The sequence below is a fragment of the Martes martes genome (genome assembly GCF_963455335.1).
Source record: "Martes martes genome assembly, chromosome: 7".
NCBI lineage: Eukaryota > Metazoa > Chordata > Mammalia > Carnivora > Mustelidae > Martes > Martes martes.
Genome location: NC_137894.1, coordinates 112,153,727 through 112,175,974, shown reverse-complemented (window position 1 = coordinate 112,175,974; position 22,248 = coordinate 112,153,727). Strand labels below are relative to the sequence as shown.

The following is a 22,248-nucleotide window of genomic DNA, read 5'->3' as shown; positions in this document are numbered from 1 at the left end:
AGATTTATTTATTTGAGAGAGTGAGCACACAGAGGCAGATGGAGCAAGAGGCTCAAGCAGACTCCACACAGAGTAGAGCCCAACACAATGGCTCAATCTCATGACCTGAGCTCGTGACCTGAGCCAAAACCAAAAGTTGGTTGCTTCAACAACTGTGCCCCCCAGGCACTTCCCAAAAAAGATTTCCAATGAGATTAAGAATCATCTCAAAAATCATAACCAGGGGCACCTGGGTGGCTCAGTGGGTTAAAGCCTCTGCCTTCGGGGCTCAGGTCATGATCTCGAGGTCCTGGGATCAAGCCCCGCATTCAGCTCTCTGCTCACCAGAGAGCCTGCTTCCTCCTCTCTCTCTCTCTCTCTCTCTCTTTTTTCTCTCTGCCTGCCTCTCCACCTTGTGATCTCTATCTGTCAAATAAATAAATAAATAAAATCTTTTAAAAAAATCATAACCAAATCATAAAAAAATACATATATATACCGTTTGCATCTGTGGGGCACAGGCCCTACTGACCACACATAGAAGTTCATGGACACCTCTATAACTAAGGCCGGTCATCTTCATAAGTTCCAGTGGGGAAAGACATAAAAAGTCCTAAAAAGAGACATAAAACGACTATTTAAACATGTATGTGCAACAAAGATACTGGAATTAAAAAGAAACTTTTCATGGACATAATCCATGTGTAGATAAAGCATAATTTGTTGTAGATCACAGATGTATATGTTTCTTATAGTATTGCCCCCTATATACCTTAACTGAAAGATATGACACCATAAACTTACCTTCTAATCCTCCAATTTAGTTAGCATATATCAGAGGACACATCAAGTGACATCACATAGCAGCAGCCTCCAATCCAGGTATATACAAGCACTGCCCTGTGCTGGAGTTTGGGCACAGACACCAGAAAGTGCAGGTTGAAACGGGTTTCTTACTAAGCTATGAGATCCTTCAGAGGAAGTATTTAATCACTGAGATAATAAAACTGGCTATGGGATGAAATGTTAAGTCTCATACTTTTAAGAGTGTTTTCAAGTATGAACATGAGGATTATTAAATGTATAAGAGGAACCAAAAATACCATTAACACACAAAGCAATTTTTTAAAATTGTAGCATACTCTGAAAATTAGTCTTATTAAGGATTAAATCTTTTTTTTTTTTTTTTTTTAAAGATTTTATTTAATTTGACAGACAGAGATCACAGGTAGGCAGAGACGCAGGCAGAGAGAGAGGAAGGGAAGCAGGCTCGTTGCTGAGCAGAAAGCCCGATGCGGGACTCGATCCCAGGACCCTGGGATCATGACCCGAGCTGAAGGCAGAGGCTTTAACCCACTGAGCCACCCAGGCGCCCCAGGATTAAATCTTAACATAAAACCTTATTTAAACCAAGAAGGATCTGCTTCACTATTGTGCTTAAAAATGCAACATCTGGGGCGCCTGGGTTGCTCAGTGGGTTAAGTCTCTGCCTTTGGCTCCCGTCATGATCCTGGGGTCCTGGGATCGAGCCCCGCATCAGGCTATCTGCTCAGCAGACAGCCTGCTTCCCCCTCTCTCTCTGACTGCTGCTCTGCCTACTTGTGATCTCTCTCTCTCTGTCAAATAATAAATAAAATCTTTTTTTAAAAATGCAACTTCTGCTCTATCCATTTCTCTTATTCAGTGATAGGAAAATTATCCTATTAACTTCTCCTCCTTGCAAGAGACATTATCCATTTTTAAAGATTTTATTTATTTATTTGAGAGAGAATGAGTGAGAGAAAGCATGAGAGAGGAGAAGGTCAGAGGGAGAAGCAGACTCCCCAAGGAGCTGGGAGCCCAATGCGGGACTCAATCCTGGAAGTCCGGGATCATGACCTGAGCCGAAGGCAGTCGCTCAACCAACTGAGCCACCCAGGTGCCCGACATTATCCATTTTTAATACCATCTCCTCATCTAAGTCCTATTTCTTACGTAACTGCAAAGTTTCTCTCAAGTGGATGAAACTTCTCTAGAATCCCAAATAAATGGCATGAGTATACTTCACAGTATGCTATAAGCATTCTCCCCTGACCCAAAATGAAAACATAGTAGAATCTGGATAATGAAATCACATTTGGAAATATAACATTACTGCCCTTTTACTTTATATTATTATTTTTTAAAGATTTTCTTTATTTATTTGATAGAGAGAGACACAGCATGAGAGGGAACACAAGCAAGGGGAGTGTGAGAGGGAGAAGCAGGCTTCCTGCTGAGCAGGGAGCCCGATGTGGGCCTCAATCCCAGGACCCTGGGATCACGACCTGAGTCGAAGGCAGACGCCCAACATCTCAGCTACCCAGGCGTCCCGTGGCCTGTTATTTTAAATTAGCCTCTGGAGAAGCACTGTCATTTATCTTTTTTTTTCTTTTTTTAGAAAGTTAGATTTTCATATTTCAGGCTTATTTTGGAGTTATTAACATATACCTAAAATTAATTTGTACTTAAAGTTTCTCCAAGAGAAAAAGTACATAAATTTTACCTGACAGGTAACAATTTGATATCTGTTCAGACGGTCACACAGCTCTTGTGATAATCCCACTCGTCTGAGTTTCTTGCTACCCATGCCTAAGGACCTGATGCAGATGCAGCAGGAAAAGGACCCTGAAAAGAACTGGAAAAGGGCATAATCAATTGTAGAAGGCTATCCAAAACACACTACAAAATAAAAACTCTTCAAGCTTCTCCAGATGCAAAATGAAATGTATAGTACTTAAAATATTACTGATAAAATAAAGGATGGCTACAGAATCTTTCTAAATGTCTACCAAACATCCACACAGAGAAACAAAACAACATAAAAATGTGCATCTCACACAATTCTTTGGTATTTCTTACATTAATATAAGGACACCACTTCTCATTTGTATAGCATCTTAAGATTTTCAGTGTATTTATAAATTTTATTTGGATACATAATTAATCCTCAAGGAGTATTTCCAAGCACTCCTTAGAAAGCCTTTACTTTCACTGCACTGTAACAACAATAAATTTACTGTGCACCTACTAGGTACCAGATACTGTTCCAGAGCTTTACATAAATTATCACGTTTAATCTTCTCAACAGCCCTATAAGAAAGTCTGATTAATTATCCAATTTTTACATACGAGAACACCAAAGACTAGAAATGTTAGCTATTCCATTGTCATCAGAAAAAGTTAATGGTGGGTCCAAAATTTCAACTCAGGAAGTCTGACTCTAAGGCTTATCCTCTTAACCATTTCACCCTACTACAAGCCCATAATCATATTTAACTTCTTTTTCTACAAGGCAGAGCAAACCTCTGTATCAAATGAGATTTTATTATTTCAGGTCTTATTTACAAACTGAAATTGTCTTTATTGTATTAGCTGCTCACATTCTCACATGCAATTAAATTTCACTCTTGTTGTTGAACCTCACTGAGGCTAAATGAGACTCGTGAAATATTTGCCTTCAGAGAACTAGAACACAATCACTGTGATTCCTTTCATAATGCATGCAAAGGAGAGGTTGTGTTATCTCACTGAGATGGCAAGATGTCCTTTGAGTAGAGTAGAAAGAAAAACTCTTCATTGTTCCAGGCAATAAAGCAATATAGTTATCAGAAAAGAAGTAACAGTCTGGAACAAAATCACATAGTACTGATAATTTGGATACCAGTTTATTTCCAATACCATGGCCCAAATTTCTACATAACATCTAAATTCTCTGAATCAAATGAACTCTCCCCCTCCCTTTCTCTCCCTCTTCTTCCTCCCTCCCTCTCTCTCTCTCTCTCTCTCTCTCACACACACACACACACACACCCCTCCCAAACACAAAATACATTCTTCTCATTCTCCAGTGGGAGTTTGTCAGTATTGATTTGTTTCCCAAATAGTTTACCAAGTGATATCTGCTGTGTCATTTCCTAGTGTCTTTACAGATCAGATAGTTCTGGGCAATAACACCATTTAGACCGATAAATTCAATCAAAAAGAAGAACCCAAACTTCCTGGCCTTTTACAATAACCAACTCTGTTATCTCAGCCTCATTAGGGCCACTCCCATCATCATATCCATACTGCCTCCGGTTAGTCCTTGACTATCAAAAAAAAATCCATTCATTTGCTCCTTCCACAGATACTTCTTAATCACACACTCTGTAAGTCCTGGAGTACAAGAATCATCTAAGCATATTCCCTACCCTTTGGGAACACGTAGTAAAAGATGAAAAGAGATGTATACACAAATAATTACAGTCGTGCAGTAAGTATTGTCATTGATTTTTAAATGTGCTATGGAAGCTGACAGGAAGAAGCACCAAACTGGTCTGGAAGAGTCAGGTCAGTACCACAATCCTGCCAGAGGTAGCTTCCTGAAAATTTGCTCCAATCCTGTCACTGTCCACCTTTAAAAAAACTACCCATGAGACCATTAGACCCTGGGATAAATTCCACACTTCTTAAGATCGCATAAAGACCCTTCATCAACTTGTCTCTCACTTCCCTCTCATTCATGTATCTGATTGCAAGGCCCAGATCCCGCCTTCCTTGCAGCTACTTCATCTCCTGGTGTCCGTGCTTCCTCATCTGTAAAACAAAGGTAATTTGAATATCTACCTCATAAGAATGTAGTGAAAGGTTAAGGGATTTGGTGCCTGACACACAGAGCTATCAATCCAGGCAGCAAAACATCATTTGCCCTCTCACTTATCGGCTCTCCAGCCATGATAGATTAGTAGGTTGCACAAAAGTCAGTTAGTCCTGACTCCTTGTCTTTCCTCCACAAAGCCTGCCCCCAACTCACTCTCTTCCTCTCCAATGTTCTCATTATATTTTGTACATATTTGTTGGATAATCCTATTAACGTATTATTACAGCTTGCGTGTTTGTTTCTTCCACCGGAGACTTAAATTCCTGCTGTGTGTGCGCGCGTGCCCGCACCTGTGAACAGGAGTGAGGGAAGCAATTCCATCCTGAAGACTGAAACCCTCCCTCCCCAACAAAGTAAAAATCCTCACGTAAGATGTTCAATGAAAATTGTTACATAACGATAACAGCTCATGTTTATGGAGCCCTTATTACGTGCTAAGTACGGTTCCAAGAGCTTCGGTCCGATGTTTTCCCTCACTTTTCAGACTAAGGATACTGAGGTATCGAGTTGAAAAATTTGTGCAAAGTCTATCAGCGGGCAAATGGTTAAGTCCGCATTCCAATCCAGAGATCGAACTCCTCGCTTTAACTACGTCTTCTTCAACACCACCAGAAGGCGAGCAGACCCTAAACTTCGCTTAATGATGGGCTCCCCTGCCGAGATCCCAAACGGCATCAAGAGGCGAAAATGTCACCCGAATCCCCTAAAAATAACTTTTGCCAACAAGGAGCAGTTTCCCAGCATCTCCCACAAAAGAAAGCCAGAAGCCCCCAGATCAGCGGCGGGGTTCCTGTTAAAATACCTAAAGGCCTAGGGGGAGTGTACTGGACCAAAGAGAGATTCACGCCTACCCCGAAATCAGTAACACAGAGAGGGACCCGGAGAAGGAGCAGAAAATAATGAGCGCATCCCATTTCCCCACAAACGCCCCCAACATGAAACTTTCCAGTACCAGGTCTGCAGCATCCAACTTTCAAAGTTTCCCCCACCCCTCACAGTTCCCCGCGGAAAGCGCCGCAAAGCAACAACCCAAGTGCTGACTGGGTCATCGCTCTGGCGAAATATCCAATCAGAGGTAGGAAGAGAGCCCCAAGTTGTCTCCCCTGCTTGCTGGGAATTGTAGTTCACACTATATCCGTCGATGAGTTCCAATCAGTTTCTCGCTACAGTGATTATCAAAGTGCTGTAGAGGAACAGCAGCAAGAAGTGAATGAAGCCAGGAAAAACCTTGCTTGGAATTGTCTTTTTTCTCTGTTTTGTCACTACATTTAAAAAATGTGTAATGGATCAAAGAGACATGTTAGTTTTCAGGGAATAAGAATCCATCTATCCTACAAGAGGTTTTGAAAGAGAGCTTGGGTTTGTTTGGGTTTGCTTTTTTCTTTTCTTTTCTTTTTAAGATTTTATTTATTTGAGAGCGAGCATATAAGCCAGAGGAGGGGCAGAGGGAGAGAGAGAAGCAGACTCCCGGCTGAGTCTTCCTGGGGCTCCTAACCTGAGCAGAAAGCAGATGCTTAACTAGGGTAGCCACCCAGGTTCACCTCCTTTGGTATTTTCACCACACTTTGGTGGTGAATTAGTTTGGGAAATGCTGCGTGAAATTGCTTAAACTGAAAACACTTAATGGGGAAACATGAGTCTGTAGTTTAAGAAGACCATGAAGAAACCAAACAAGTTTCTGTGTAAAAGCAGCTGTGATAAAGAAGCTTAGTAAACTGTTGCTTTAATACTCGGTTTCAGATTGCAGTATTATATTTGCAAAAAAGCTTTTGCTCATTCTTTGTTCTCATGTCTCAGTGCACACTTTGTCTTATAATTTAACCTATTGTGTCCTAATTACTGGCATGCACTACTCACTGGACTCTGAGCTCCTTGAGGACGGGGTCCACAACTTAGCCTGTAAAATAGGTACTCGTACCCCGTTCAATTAACCGTTGTCACGCAAATGAACAAATAAATTAATGGAATTGGGCAGAAAATGGGTATTCAGGATATAGGGTTCTGGGATTATAACAGAGCCCAGTTGGATAGAATAACGATGGAGGAGGATCCAGGTTTCCCTGCTCTCGGTATTCCTAAGGCCTGGCAAAACACTGTCACAGGTTAGCACTTACTAAAAGCTGATTTCAGTGCACCTGGGTGACTCAGTGGGTTAAGCCTCTGCCTTCGGCTCAGGTCATGATCTCAGGGTCCTGGGATGGAGCCCGACATCAGGCTCTCTGCTCAGCAGGGAGCCTGCTTCCCCTCTCTCTGCCTGCCTCTCTGCCTACTTCTGACCTCTCTCTCTGTCAAATAAATAAAATCTTTATTTATTTTATTAATAAAATAAAAAATGAAAGCTGACTTGAAATGCTAGGAAGTAAAAGAAGAAAAAAATCAAGGGACACTGATATTCCTGCCATCTGCTCCGACGAACGCAAAACAGAAGGTGTTGAGCTGAGGAGTGGTAAAAACTGAGAAGAACGGTCCTTATTAGCTGGGTAGCTCATTTGCTCTTTCGTTGTCCTAGCTTTCTCTAGTCCGAAGAGGTGGCGACACGTGACCCAAACAAATATGGCGCCTTATTTGCATCGTCCCTCCACTGACCAATAGGAGTAGCCGCTCTCAGTCGTCCCACCCCACCCCGCGATCCGGCAACCTCCCGAGTGGGATCTATCACCTGACTCGGTTCAAACATGGCTGCGCTGGAAGCTCTATTGCTTTGGGCACCGGGAGCGGGTAAGTGTTAGGCACCTCAAAGAAGGCGGGGGCGCTCCCCACGACCCCTGTAGGGAGCATCCCTCAGCCCCAATCCCCAAGAGCCTTCAGCTCTGACACAGACTCTCCAAATCTTCCCTCATCTGCCTTAAGAGAGAGCTCCAAGGAGGGAGGTTCCTCCTGAATTTCTCATCCTTAAGAAGGCGACCACCTGGGGATTTGGAGTCGGAATGGGCGTAAAGTTAAGTGGGGAAAATGAAAGTACGGTTATGGGTCTGCACCCTGAGCTAATACGATCATTGAGATTAATTAAATATTGGATGCATGTAGAGAGATGGGATCCACCCCTGGGGGAAAGGTGGAACTTCTCAAAAAGAGTAACACGTCAAATCAAACTTAAAACAATAATTAGGGGAGTAAGTCCCGCTTTTCCCAGCCGGGCTAGCAGTTACTAGTTTGTCTAATTATAGTTCCTTCCGTTTCTTCTCACTGTGGTGTGTATTGTTTCTAGGAGGTGCTCCACGAATGAGAAAATTGAGTATGTGGTCTGCGTAATTTATTTCTTCTTATCTCCCTGCACTCTGTGCTGGGAAAATGCATCATCCATTTGGAAAAGAGGAAGCTGCTTCTCAGAAGCAACTTTTTGGGTTTTTCTGTGAGTGCCTTCGCAGAGGAGAATGGGAGCTAGCTCAGGCATGTGTACCTCAGCTACACGAGGCACAAGGGGATATCCCAAAAAAGGTGGAGGATATACTTCAGGCGCTGGTGGTGTGTCCAGATCAGCTGAGGTAAGGATCTCTCTTTATTCCAGGCAGTCAGAGGGCAGGAGACACAAGGTCACTATTTGGGCTCTGGTCAACGTGTGCCTCTCTCACCTATCCTTTGAGGAATTATCAGAGGCAGAGTGTATTTCGCTTGCTCTGAAAATTTACCTCTCTAGTACGTGTTTAGTACTAAATCAGTATTGGCTTTCAGTTATCCTCTTAAACAGCATGTAAGCCTGGCCAGCAAAGTATGCCTGAAACCACCATTTCTTGATTATTATCATTAAAGTAGATGGTGGAAGTGCATTGAAAAGCATTTTCTTTGCCTCCAGAAAGACTCTCTTCTTGCTTATGTAATTGAAGGTATTGTAGCTTTAACAAAGGACTGGAAGTCAATTCACTTAAAGTTTTTCTTTTGAAATAATTATATGAATATTATATTTAAAAAGTTATATAAATAAGTTTTACATTCACAAGAAGTGCAAAAAAAAAAAATGCAAAGAGTACCTTTTCCACAGCTTCCCCAATTGTGGTATCTCATATACCTATGATCCAATATCAAAATCCAGAAATTGACATTGATACATTTCTGTTAACTAGACTGCAGACCTTATTAAGTCTTCACCATTTTTTTAATGTGGATTTGTTTTTATGTATGTAGTTCTGTGCAGTTTTATTCAGGTACAGATTCATGTAACTACTACTAATATCAAGATACAGAATTCTTCCATCACCACGAAAGAATTCCCTCACTCCCTGGAAATAACCTCTTTGTATTTTGACCCCTCTTTGTACCCTGGCAACCACTGTTCCCTATCTAAATTTTTAGTGAGGCTCTTCCTGGCAGTGCTATTAACAGCTAGTAGTTTAACAATTAAATGTGCTGTCTAGTCTCTCCCCTCACTTTTCCTTTTGACAGCTGTGTTGTATTTTACTAACACATACAGAGTAAAGACTTAGGTGATTCTTTTTTCCCTTTTTTTTCATTTGGGTTCTAGCCAGTTTCTGTCTAAATTACTAACTTCAAAGAAAGCCTTATGAATTCCTATATCCCTGTTTTTAGCATAGAGTTAAAAATAAATTTTTATGAAGTTCCTTTTTTTCTTTAAGGCTACTTGATTCAGTTTCTATTTTCAAGAATATACTTTAGGGAGACTTACTTTTATGGTTTTCTATGAATGTTATTTTGTTTAAAAATAATAAAGACTAGATAGTGAGTTGGAGGTAGGGGTAAGAATTTTTTTCTTTTTTTTTTTTTAATGAAAGCTGCTGGGTCTGTTCTGGTTCTAGTTTTATTGATCTATCATAAAATTGAAAATTTCTCACTAGGACAATGTCTTCTTGCCTGTTTAGGTTTAAAATAGACTGAGCAGTGAAATCCAAATCTTTAGTCACAAAAGAGTAAAGGTCAGTAGAAACTCTTTGTTTAGAAATTCTTTCTTTTCACATTTTTCAGATGTGGACAGGACATGAACCCTCAAAGATTAGCGTGGGTCTGGTTTCTTGTACTGGAAAAATGGTTCTCCCAGGAAAAGGTAAGAAGGTTTATATTTCAGATTTTTTTCCTGAAGCCAAGACTGAGAACTTGGAAGTGGCTAAAGATTTCCTTTTCATCTCTTACTTCCTTTATTATGAGGTTTGTCATATTCCCTTCTCAGTGTTGACGGTGAAAATGGCTTAAATTTTTATTGCTTTCTCCCTACCTAAATATATTCATTCCCTTACTAACATATATTGGAATGTAATACCATTTAAGGTGATATCATTTTGTTAAATACCATTGTGAGTCCTGTGCCTGAATAGAGTTTTACAAAACCAAGTGAAAGTGACAAGATAGCAAATAAATTATGAATCTCATAATACACAAGTAATGGAGAATGGGCTGAGCTGAGACCTGGTTTTTCTTCCAAAAATCTCATTTTAATTAGTCAAGTGCAGTGAATACTTATACATTTCAACCTCATTGATTAATAATTTAGTAATCCACATGAATTAAACTAAAAGTTAGCAAGTATTAAAACAGGGTGAGCAAATTAATAGTGGAAGAAAACTTGTAACAAAGTGCTTTTTTTAAAAAGGTTGCCATTAAAAGGCTTTTATGTGATAATTATCAGAAGTTGATACCTATTAGAGGAATTTCTCTGACACAATTCTGTATTAAGTCTCAGACTTTAAGATTTAGGTGAGGAACCTCTGACCCAGAAGAGAAATGATGACTGGCCCAGGGACACACCGTAAAGTTAGTGGGAAGAACTAAGACTGGAACCAAGGTCTTCTCACTTTGAGTCCTTAGTTTACTAGGTTTTTCTACCTCAACATTATTAAAGAAACCATAAATTCTGTTCTGTAAATGTCTATAATTCAGCCTGATTTTCTTCTTTACTCCCCCTCTGTCATCAGAATTAATTTTGCCTCCAGTTCCAGTTTTGCCTGACACTTCTTCACATAGCTATTAAAAAATAACAGAAATTCCTAATCTAAATGTACCTTATATCCAGGTTTTTGGCAGTGTCTAAAAAAAAAAAAAAATTACAAGAAGTCTAGCAGGAGAAGGCAGGAAGAGAAGCCAAATTTAAAAATAATCAACCCCAGGATGATTGAGTTGGCTCTAGTTTCAGATCTAAAAGGGAAAACTTGAATTAAAATCTTCAAAGAGGAAAAGAAAAAATATCTATTGTTATTGACTAAAAATCTTTCTAGTCCAAGCATGGAATTTGTCAAACCAGATGAACTTTCCCCTCACTGAAGGATATTTGCCTACTTCATGGCTGCCTTTTTTTTTTCTTTTTTTAAAGATTTATTTACATATTTTAGAGACAGCAGTGTGGTTGCAGGGGTGGGCAGAGAGAGGGAGAAAGAATCCTAAGGAGGCCCCACGTGAAGGCCCTGAGGTCATGACCTATGCCGAAATCAAGAGTTGGATGCTTAATCGAGTGAGCCACCCAAGTGCCCCAGTAATGGCTGCTTTGTTGCTTATTTTCTGTACAGAGGCTCAACCAGACCAGATTTCACTTCCATGGCTCCTTCACACAAACCATGAGTTGTTCTTGTTTTTCCCAACATCAAAGACCACTTAATCTTAAGGCTTCAGTGCCTCAGTTATTTAAACAGTTGTGGGAATGTTTTTGAAACATTAAGCAAGGACCTCAGAGACTTAACTGTTAGAAGGACTAAGGTTGCAACTCTTACAAGGACTTAGAATAATAGTTCCACAAGGCCGGTTGCTAACCCAGAGTGGCCTTCATCTTTTAGGGGACTTGCTAGCTGCCTCTTTTTTTCCAGTCTCCCACCTTCTGCCAAAAACTTCCTTTCCAATTAATTGAAACAGTGATTCCAGTTTCCCTTTTCTTCATCCTCTTTCACCCTCTGCCTTTTTATCTTGCAGTGACTTACCTCTACATGTGGAAGCATGTGTGCAGAGATTTACCTGCAGAGATGTTCACTGCCATGTTGCTTCTAATAAAGGAAAACCGGAAACAGCTCCCATGTCCACAGTATAGGACTCGCTAATCTATTTCTAAAATACCATGCCACTATTAAAATTATGTGGTAAATGAACTTTCGGTGACATGGAGGGTTGTTCATACTCTGCTACATGAAAAAACACTTTAGAGAACTACGCATTTGGGATGCATGAATAGAAATGATCTGGATACCCTCAGACCACAGTGTTAATAGAAGCTCTCTTTTAGTAGCAAGATTTGGGGGTTGTATGTGTGTGTTTTCACCTGCCTATTTCTGTATTCTAATTTTTCTGCGTTGAACATTCCATGCTTTGATAGTAAGATCTGTGCTTAGAAACGGAACAAATTCTTCCCTGCTTTAGAAATGTTAGTAGTCATTTATGACCCTGCACATGCATAAAGCAGTTTCACCAGTAACATAATTACAAACTAAGGAGTCTTTAGCATTCTAGAGTAAAGTCCTAGTATCTTAACCAGAATTTGTTCTTTATCAGGGGCCTACTGTCTGGACATCTTATCTATTCCTTCCTCTTAGTCCTCAATTGAAGCACTTAACTTTTAGCTTTCCAGCATGAATTTTCTCCACCAACTTCTAATCACTAGCATTATATAAGCATTGAGAGATGGCATAGGTGCATTAGGGAAGGATGTGGTAAGAAGAAATAGGATTTTGCACTGAGAACGTACTAAATCGTCTTAGCCTCTGATACGGTAAGTGGCACATGAGTAGAGAAGGTGTGAACTTGTATTCTAACCCACCCCCCCCACACACCCAACACACACACAATCTTGCAGGTGCTTCTTGCTTGAGACAGGAAACCTTTCAATAAAATATGACTCCCAGAACCTTTAGTGAGCCATATGATTTGCAGGTGTCTTTAATTTAAAGCAGTGTTGGGGTGCCTGGATGCCTCAATCAGTTAAGCATTGGACTTTGATCTCAGCTTGGTCATGATCTCAGGGTCATGAGTTCAAGCCCTGCACTGAGCTCCATACTTAAAAAAATAAATAAAAAAAATAAAGCAGTGTTTGTTAGGATTAGTCCTAGATTTTACTCTTATTTGTATTTGTGTCTGGAGATGGGGAAACTATAATTTTAGTTTTAAAAACCCAGTAAAGGCAAGTTATTTTGAAACAAGCAGGTCCAAGAAGAGCCAGGGGCTCTCTCTTTCCTTTTTTCAGTCTTCTCTGATGGCATATCTCATTAAATATTTGATGAGGTCACTTTTTCTTTTTCATGCTTGAAATAATTCAGAAATACTTCCTGGGGTGCCTGGGTGGCTCAGTGAGTTAAGCTTCTGCCTTCGGCTCAGGTCATGGTCTCAAGGTCCTGAGATTGAGCCCCGCATCGGGCTCTCTGCTCAGCAGGGAGCCTGCTTCCCTCTCTCTCTCTCTCTGCCTGACTCTCTGCCTACTTGTGATCTCTCTCTCTGCCAAATAAATAGATAAAATATTTTTTTTATTTTTTTTAAAGATTTTATTTATTTATTTGACAGAGAGAGATCACAAGTAGGCAGAGAGGCAGGCAGAGAGATAGGAGGAAGCAGGCCTCCCACTGAGCAGAGAGCCCGATGTGGGGCTCGATCCCAGGACCCTGGGATCATGACCTGAGCTGAAGGCAGAGGCTTTAACCCACTGAGCCACCCAGGCGCCCCAGATAAAATATTTTTTAAAAATACTTCCTAACCGTTTCATCTTTAGGAAAATATATGCTCAAGTCACAGGTTTGTTTGATTTAGAAATAAATGAAAATTGTTTAAATGTGTGAAAATATGACATACAGTATCTAGCACATAATAACTATTAGATTCCTTCCTCTTTTGTTTTCCAACTTATAATGAATACCAAAAGCCAGGGTTTGGACCAAAAGAGGGTGAAGTGGGCCATACCCTCCCAAACTTACTCATAGCTGGGTGTTTGGACAATGCAGGGGAGATTCTTAGAAAAAGACGTCGTGTGACAGAAGAGTCACATGATGTGAGCAAACCTTGGAGTTCCAGGCTGCTCAGCGTGGGATTTAAAAATCAGTATTTAAGGGGTGCCTGGGTGGCTCAGTGGGTTAAGCCACTGCCTTCGGCTCAGGTCATTATCCCAGGGTCCTGGGATCGAGCCCCGCATCGGGCTCTCTGCTCTGCAGGGAGCCTGCTTCCACCTCTCTCTCTGACTGCTGCTCTGCCTGCTTGTGATCTCTGTCTGTCAAATAAATATTTAAAAAATAAATAAATAAATAAAAGTCAGTATTTAAGGGGCACCTGGGTGGTTCAGTGGGTTAAGCCTCTGCCTTCGGCTCAGGTCATGATCCCAGGGTCCTGGGATCAAGCCCCGCGTCGGGCTCTCTGCTCAGCGGGGAGCCTGCTTCCTCCTCTCTCTGCCTGCCTCTCTGCCCACTTGTGATCTCTCTCTCTGTCAAATAAATAAATAAAATCTTAAAAAAAATAAAAAATAAAAAAAATAAAAGTCAGTATTTAAGAGGGATATGCATCCAAGTTTAGCTGTTTTTAATTACATAGAAAAGTATCTCAGGGAGCCTGGGTGACACAGTCAGCTCAGCATCCGAGACTCTTGGTTTCAGCTCAGGTCATGATCTCATGGGTCATGAGATCGAGCCCCACATTAGGTTGTGAGCTCAGCAGGGAATCTGAAGATTCTCTCCCTCTGCCCCTCCTCCCCCTTGCATGCACTCTGTCTTTCGCAAATAAATAAATCCTTAAAAAAAAAAAGAAGAAAATATCTCAAACATATCCAGAAATTTAGTGGTTAAAAGTACTTTATTTTAGAGAAACAGCAGAAATGAAACTAACTGGAGAGAAATATTTTCTTACTATTTGTTAACTAAAGCATATGTCTAATCACTATGCTTCCTTCTTATGATCCTTCTAGAAATTACTCCCAAGTGTTTCCCGGAGAAAGCTTGAGTTTCTGTTATTATCAGAAAATCTCCAACGTGACATTCCAGAGAACATCCTCAAGGTGAGAGAGGGCTTGGAATCCATCTACCCCAGAGTTACAGTCACTCAACCAGCTCAACTTGTCCCCATGACGTTGGCTGTGTTCTCAGACAAGTCCAGGCTAGGTAGAGGTCCCTCTGAGGAGAGTTCAGAATTATAATGAACTTACCTGATTTTAGAATTCTTTAGAGTTGGATTGTCTAGAAATACTAAGTATAAGGGGATTAAAGTTTTTTTTTTTCATTCCACATAAAAGGAAGATCTAACTTAGATTTAAGCTTGGTATTTGAATTTTTCACCACTGTATCATAGAGAATATAAAGGGGGAAAGGAAATGCTATTTGTTGAATAACTCTTCTCTCTAACAGGTGCCTTAATAATCCTCGCAGCTGGGGGCACCTGGGTGGCTCAGTGGGTTTAGCCTCTGCCTTTGACTCAGGTCATGATCTCAGGGTCCTGGGATCAAGCCCCACATTGGGCTCTCTGCTCAGCAAGGAGCCTGCTTTCCCCTCTCTCTCTCTGCCTGCCTCTCTGCCTACTTCTGATCTCTCTCTCTCTCTCTAGGCCACCAGCTAATTAAAGACGCACTAACAATAGGATTTAAGATAGGGACTTTTCGTTTATTAGGCCGAGGACTCATGGCCCTGTGACCATCTTGGAGGCAGTTAATGAAGAAGCACCTGAGCGCTGTCCATAGGCATGATGCTAAAGCATGGAAAAGCACCTACTAACCCATCCTCTGTTCTCCCTCTGTCCCAGCTCTACAAACAAATTATAGGCTATAGAGGTTCTCACCTTCAGAGGTTTGCCATCTAGTCAGGGAGAAAAGACCAGTACACACAGGCCACAATTATGGATTAAACCAGATGGCACTAATTTTGAGTACTTTAAAAGCCCAGTAAAGAGGGAGAGTCCTGTGGGTTGGAGGTATTGGGAAGGTTTTAAAGGGTGAGGAATAGGCTATATCTCAAAGGATGGCTAGGATTTGGAGCAGAGGTTAAAAACTGGTGTGTAATATTCTCTTACAAGTTGAATTTAAATGCCATGGGAATGGGCATCATGTCTTATGTCCATTTGTTATCTGCTTGGTCTATGAATTAGCAGCCCCTGATTTAGATCCACAGTGTACATTTTGGAAGTGGTGAGGGGGGCCTAGCTTGAGAATGAAGCCCTTGGGCAGTTGAGTTCTCTCTTTGACTCCATCTCTCCATTTATAAAATGAAGATAATAGTAGTGTCTTCCTCTTAAGGTTAATTTGATTTTTCTGTGTAAAGGGTTTAGCACGAAGTAACTACTATAATGTGTTTGCTACTGCTGCTGTTAAAGACACACTCATATTTATACTGAAAAGAGGAAAACATCAAGCATATAAGTGATAACATCCTAGACATGCTCACCACGGACCCTTTGCTTTATCATCTACACAGGAATTCTACGAAGCCTTAGCACAAGATACAGGAGTCCCTGTGCTTGACGGAAATCAGAGGCGGGAGAGCTGGAGCCCTCAGCTCAGCTCAGAAGCTGTCTCTGTGCTCTGGGATCTTCTGAGGCAGGCTCCCCAGGCAGCCCAGGCCCTGCTGGAGCTCCTGCTTCGTGAGGACGACGGCACTGGCACTCTGCAGAAGGCACTGGTGGACCTCATTCGAAGGGCACTTGGAGCTGTGCAGGGCCCCACCACTGGGCCTGCTGGCATAGTAGATGCCATCTACGGAGCCCTGCGGAGTCTGCGTTGTCCCGCAGAGCCGTTCGGGGTTGAGCTGCGTCTCCTGTGTGAGGAACTACTAGAGGCCTGCAGGGCTAGGGGGAGTCCCCTGCGGGAGGAGCAGGTGCTCAACTGCCTGCTACACAAGGCTGGACGGAGCCTGGTCTCCCTGTACGGCCATATCTATGCGGAAAAGGCCACAGAAAAGCCAGTGAAGGCTGTACCCTTGGGAAAAGGTGTGTTCCCTTTGCTGCTTCTCCTTGCATGCTGGTAACTCCACTGTACCCAACCTCTGAAGTTCCTCTAGGCTGTTGCCTTCCAAGTTGCTCAGGAAATCTAGGGGAGAGGCTAAGCATAAATGGTAAGGTGTTCTTTCATGGAAGTACAGATTTTGTAGTCCAAGATGGAATGATGGAAAAAATAATTAATAGCAATAGCTGGAAAGAGCTTTTCAGAAGCTATTGAGAGAAGTAAAAGTGCCTTTAACATGGAAGTGTAGAAAACCTGGTTTAACTTTTTAAAAGAATGAACTCTCACATCTTTTGGTTTTTTGAATGGGCTTTAGCTTAGGAAATATCTTCGTCTTCCCCAGTAACCTTGTCTGGTTTGATTTTGTAGTCTCCCCCAATCATCTAGATCCTGAGCAGGCAATGCTAGCCCTGTTCTCCAATCCTGACCCAGCCCAGGCTTGGAAATCAGCGTATTTCTACTGCCTGAGCAACAGCAAGCATTTCCTCGAGCAGATCCTGGTAAATCAAACTTATTCTTTCCCCATCACAGAAGTACCCGGGGATTTTCCTGTAGGCTTTTTCATTTCTCATTTCTCTCTGGCTCATTTATCCAACACAAAGCAGTCTAATTAGCAGTGGATCATTTGGTGTGTCCATCCCACAGTCCTAGGGAAAAGAAGGCTGTGAGAACCAGTGTCATTCATAATTAGAACTGCAGTCATTTTATATACGCCCTTTGGCAAGATCTAAGATGTTAGATACGTATAAGCTTTCTGGACAGGGTGAGGAGGAAAAGACAGTGGCAGCAATATGTTGCTGAGCCACCGGGGGACTTTAGTAACTCTGATCTCCATCCAGACCACAACCGAGCCTTAGTTTAATTTGACAAATGTTTCTTAACCTCATCCTGTGTGCCATGTACTGTGCTCAGAGCTGGGGTTACAACAGAAGTCAGTCCCTGCCTTTGGAAAGCTTACAGTCTAGACTTTCTGTGGACATTTTATACTCACCTGGAGACTCCTGTCCTTGTCCGACATCTCCCCATTTTACTAAAAAGTTTCCTACCCTAACATGCAGCAATGCCACATAACTGTCTACAGCAGCCTCCATTGGCCTACAGGTGACGGCACTAGCACTGCTGAAAGAGGAAGATTTCCCAAGTCTTGGCCGCCTACTAGACAGAGAATTCAGGCCTCTCAGTCGACTGCTCGTGCTCCTGGGCTGGACGCACTGCCAGAGCCTAGCGTCAGCCAAGAGGCTACTCCAGACACTCCACAGGGCCCAGGTAACTCTCCCTCTGCAGCGCAAGCTGCTCCGGAAGTGAGGGCTATAGGGTCTCAAAGTGAGGCAGAATGCAGGGTCCTGAAGTCAGTCACTGTCTGACACCAGGTGCCTCAGTCTGCATCTCTTTCTTCTCCCATATCAACACAGGACCAGGGCTGTGACACGCTCCTCAGGGATGCCTGTGATGGGCTGTGGGCTCACCTGGAGGTCCTGGAGTGGTGTGTACAGCAGAGCAGGTACAGTCCTATGCAGCCAGCCGCCTTCCCACCACTGAGCACACTTGACCCCATGCCCCGCGCGTGTACCATTTCAGGCCTCCTTCCACATAGATGTTTGCATCAACAGCATTGACCTGGAACTAATAATCATCCCAGCTATTAAACCAGGAGAGGAACATAAATAATGATTATCTTTACCATAGCTATAAAGTTATAATTGGAGGATAATTTGAGGATGACAGTGATAAATGGAACAAAAGCTCACATTTCCTGAGCACTTTCTGTATGCCAGACATTGCTCTGAGCCCTTTCAGTGGGTAATTTCACTTTAGCCCCTCAGTGATTCTGTGAGATAGATGCCCATATTGTCCTCATTGTAAAGGTGGGAGAACTTAAGCCCAGAGGAGTCAAATCACATGCCTAAAGTGAACAGCTAATAAGTGTGGTCCCTGTTCTTAGGCATGTGTTATCCTCAATCATAGGTTTATGCAACACCTGCCTCTTGCCTGTATACAAGGCTGTGCTTCCCGATAACTTAGCCTGAGGTCTTCCCCAGATCCGGGTTCATGTTTTGTCCTTCACCCACTTCATCAGCACTTCCTGAAGTAGAGTGGGCAGAGGGGGAGTGGGGTGGGTTACTCAAAGCAATTGGAGAACCTTAAGCTGTTAGCCAGGAGGAGCATGGAAATTGGAAAGCCTAATCTGTGGGCCCTTTCTAGGTCCTTTCTAGATAAGTAGAGCTGACTTGATGTACTTTCCTAATGGTAAATGAATGCTCTGCTACATCCCAAACCAACTAGAAGTTAGTGTTGAGGGAAGTGAAACCTGTGGTGTCATGGGCCAGAGAGAAAGAACAAGAGGGAACTGAGAGATGGGTTTCTCAGAGTTAGATATAAACTGACTTTCGTCCAACCTCTCATTTTTGCCCTTCAGCAACCCCATACCAAAGAGAGATCTCTTGTGTCATTTACACGGTGGAGACAGCCACTCCGTGCTCTACTCTCTCCATCATCTTACCAACCTTCCAGCCCTCAGGGAGGAGGATGTTCTCAAGCTCTTACAGAAGGTGCCAGCCAAGGACCCCCAGCAAGAACATGGTGAGTTGGTGAGGAATGACTTGGGCAGGCTTCCCTCTTAGGACAATCCTGCACCAGCTTCTTTCAGCGCAGGATTTATGTAAATTTGATCTGTCAAGGTGCGTGGTCCAGCAGGTGCCCACTAGTTTGGCACTATTTGTCCCAATCAGATTATGGGTTGTAGGGATATTCCTCTCCTTTCTTGGTGAAGTATAGGGAATCCTATGAGAACAGGCCTATAGGAACCTTTGTCCTCCTGGAATTTCTTAGGAACCACTCATGTACCTTTATCCCAACGAAGTAGAATTAGGACCTGCCCTCTAAATTTGCACCATTGTGATGGGCAGTATTTATGAAAGTCCTTGGTGAGTCTTTCCATGCTTCATAAGCTTCTTCCTAGCAAATTCTGTGCTTCCTTTCCCTCCCATCTCTCCTTCATAATCTGTTAAACAGATAAAGAAGTTTAGAATACTTGCCTAAAACAATAACAAAGCGTTTTAACCTTGGAATCTGCTTAAAACTCAGCTCCTTGTTAACAAGCTCTTTTTGCTCTCAACCTAGATACTGTTTTGATTTATGTTTTAAAAGAACCTACTACTAATTGGAAAACCATTATTACTGTATTTTATATTTTTTCCTGGTGGAGTAGGCTATTTGTTTACCAGATCTCCTAAAGGAACTAGAACTCTCTGTTTTCTACATACAAGTACAAAAGGCTTCCAGAGAAGTATTTTAAATCAGATCCCTGGTGACTCACCAGGACACACATGGAACTTGAACTTGGGAAAGAGAAGAAGAGCAATAATAGTGCTGGGACTAAGGTAACGCAAGAGAGGCATCTGGGGTACAAAATTTAAGCAGTCACTCACTCTCAAGGTCATGCAAGTGCTTGCACGTCCTACTATGCAGAGGCCGAGGTGTAGGACAGTATTGGTCTAGTTTTTCATATTACCTTAACCTTGGTAAAGCTGAGGTTACTTTCTAAAATTAATCACGAGGAAGTTCATACATAAACGAGTTTATTGCAATTTCATAGTAGCAAAACATCCCTAACTACTGCATGCCCTGCCTGAAAGGAATCCCTAGGGAAGGGATTCATTCAGTAGAACTGTATGCAGCCATCAGAAATTTAGTCCATGAAGAAATATAATTAAGTGCTTATACTATAAAAAATACTTAAGAAATAGGAAAATTAAATAGTATATAAAATGTCATTACACTCAACTTACATGCCAAACTATCAAAGACATTAAACCAGAATGTAACAATGATTGTACTTAGCTGGCAGGATCATGGATAATATTTCTTTACTTCTTTTTTGCTTTGTTACATTTAGTGCTTTTTTCTTTTTTTAAGCAAGTTGTCCTTTTTTTTTTTTTTTTCAAGATTTTATTTATTTATTTGACGGAGAGAGGCACAGTGAGAGAGGGAACACAAGCAGGGGGAGTGGGAGAGGGAGAAGCAGGCTTCCCGCTGAGAAAGGAGCCCGATGAGGGGCTCAATGCCAGGACCCTGAAATCATATCCTGAGCCCAAGGCCAAAGGCAGACTCTTAACAACTGAGCCACCCAGGCGCCGCAGTTGTCCTTTTTTTTTTTAGCCCAACAGATTTCTGTATATTAATTTTGTATCATGCAACTTTACTGAATCATTTATCAGGTCTAGTAGTTTTTTGGTGGAATCTTTATGGTTTTCTATATATAGTATCATGTCATCTGCAGATAGTGAAAGTTTTACTTTTTCCTTACCAATTTGGATACCTTTTTTTTTTCCTTGTATGATTGCTGTGGCTAGGACTTCCAGTCCTATGTTGAATAAAAGTGGTGAGAGTGGACATCTTTGTCTTGTTTCTGATCTTAGAGTAACAGCTTTCAGGTTTCCACCATCAAGTATGATGTTAGTTGTGGGTTTTTCATATATGGACTTTATCATGTTGAGGTATGCTCTCTCTAAACTTTGCTGAGTTTTTATCATAAGTGGATGTTTTACTTTGTCAAATGCTTTTTTACATTTGTTGAGATGATAATATGGTTTTTATCCTTTCTCTTCTTAATGTGATGTATCACATTGTTTGATTTGTGAGTACTGAATCACCCTTGCATCCCTGGAATAAATCCCCCTTGATCATGCTGAATACATTTTTTAATGTGTTATTTTTTTCAGTTTGCTATTTTTTTTAAGATTTTATTTATTTATTTAAGACAGAAAGAGAGAGAGAGCACAGAGGGAGAGTGAGAGGCAGAAGCAGACTCCCCACTGAGCAGAGAGCCCAGTGTGGAGCTCTTTCCCAGGACCCTGAGATCTCGACCTGACCCGAAGGCAGACACTTAACAGACTGAGCCACTCAGGTGCCCCTCAGTTTGCTATTTTCTTGAGGATTTTTGCATCTGTGTTCAGCAGAGATACTGGCCTATAATTTTCTTTTTTGTGGTATCTTTATCTGGTTTTGGTACCAGGGTAATGCTGTCCTCATAGAATGAATTTTGAAGCTTTCCTTCATTTTCTGTTTTTTGGAATAGCTTGAGAAGAAATAGGTATTATTAACTCTTCTTTAAATGTTTGGCAGAATTCACCTAGGAAGCCCTCTGGTCCTGGACTTTTGTTTTATAATTACTGATTCAATTCTGTTGCTAGTAATGAGTCTGTTCAAATTTTCTGTTTCTCCCTGATTTAGTTTTGGAAAATTGTATGTTTCTAGGAATTTATCCATTTCTTCTAGGTCTTCCAGTTTGTTGGCATATAATTTTTCATATTATTCTCTCATAATTCTTTGTATTTCTGTGGTGTCAGTTATTCTCTTTCATTTCTGGTTTTATTATTCGAATTCTCTCTCTCTCTCTCTCTCTTTATGAGTCTGGCTAAAGTTTTATCAATTTTGTTGATCTTTTCAAAGCACCAGCTCCTGGTTTCATTGATCTGTTCTATTGTTTTTTGTAAGTCTTTGTTTCATTTATTTCTGCTTTAATCTTTATTATTTTCTTCCTTCTACTGGCTTTGGGCTTTGTTCTTTTTTTCTAACTCCTTTAAGTATAAGGTTATTTATTTGAGATCTTTCTTGTTTCTTGAGATAGGCCTGTATTAGTGTAATCTTCCCTCTTAAAACAGGTTTTTCTGCATCCCAAAGGTTTTGGACTATTGTGTTTTCATTTTCATTTATCTCCATGTATTATTTGTTCTTTAATTTCTTGGTTAACCCATTCATTGCTTAGTAGAATGTTACTTACCCT

The 22,248-nt window shown here is 41.4% G+C and overlaps 2 protein-coding genes across 8 annotated transcripts in view; one reads left to right on the top strand and one right to left on the bottom strand.

Moving 5' to 3' along the window:
- RAD51B (RAD51 paralog B) overlaps window positions 1–5,674 on the bottom strand; it is a 679,511-nt gene extending 673,837 nt beyond the window's left edge. For 3 of the 7 annotated variants that reach the window (XM_080809113.1, XM_080809117.1, XM_080809112.1), the window contains exons 1-3: window positions 5,491–5,565; window positions 2,504–2,635; window positions 479–592 (exon numbers count right to left, since the gene is read on the bottom strand). In XM_080809113.1, coding sequence (XP_080665239.1) covers window positions 479–592; window positions 2,504–2,635; window positions 5,491–5,553 — 309 coding nt within the window. In that variant the 5' untranslated portion in view covers window positions 5,554–5,565. Of the gene's footprint in view, window positions 1–478; window positions 593–2,503; window positions 2,636–5,490; window positions 5,566–5,591 lie in introns of those variants that run through there. The other 4 variants (XM_080809116.1, XM_080809118.1, XM_080809114.1 and 1 more) reach the window with 4 other exon arrangements.
- A 1,637-nt stretch (window positions 5,675–7,311) lies between these two features.
- The window catches only part of ZFYVE26 (zinc finger FYVE-type containing 26), a 64,628-nt gene continuing 49,691 nt past the window's right edge, over window positions 7,312–22,248 (top strand). Inside the window, exons 1-9 of the mRNA XM_080807349.1 lie at window positions 7,312–7,357; window positions 7,848–8,124; window positions 9,557–9,635; window positions 14,445–14,534; window positions 15,940–16,450; window positions 16,833–16,963; window positions 17,565–17,729; window positions 17,876–17,964; window positions 18,880–19,043. Coding sequence (XP_080663475.1) covers window positions 7,931–8,124; window positions 9,557–9,635; window positions 14,445–14,534; window positions 15,940–16,450; window positions 16,833–16,963; window positions 17,565–17,729; window positions 17,876–17,964; window positions 18,880–19,043 — 1,423 coding nt within the window. The 5' untranslated portion in view covers window positions 7,312–7,357; window positions 7,848–7,930. The remainder of the gene's footprint in view (window positions 7,358–7,847; window positions 8,125–9,556; window positions 9,636–14,444; window positions 14,535–15,939; window positions 16,451–16,832; window positions 16,964–17,564; window positions 17,730–17,875; window positions 17,965–18,879; window positions 19,044–22,248) is intronic.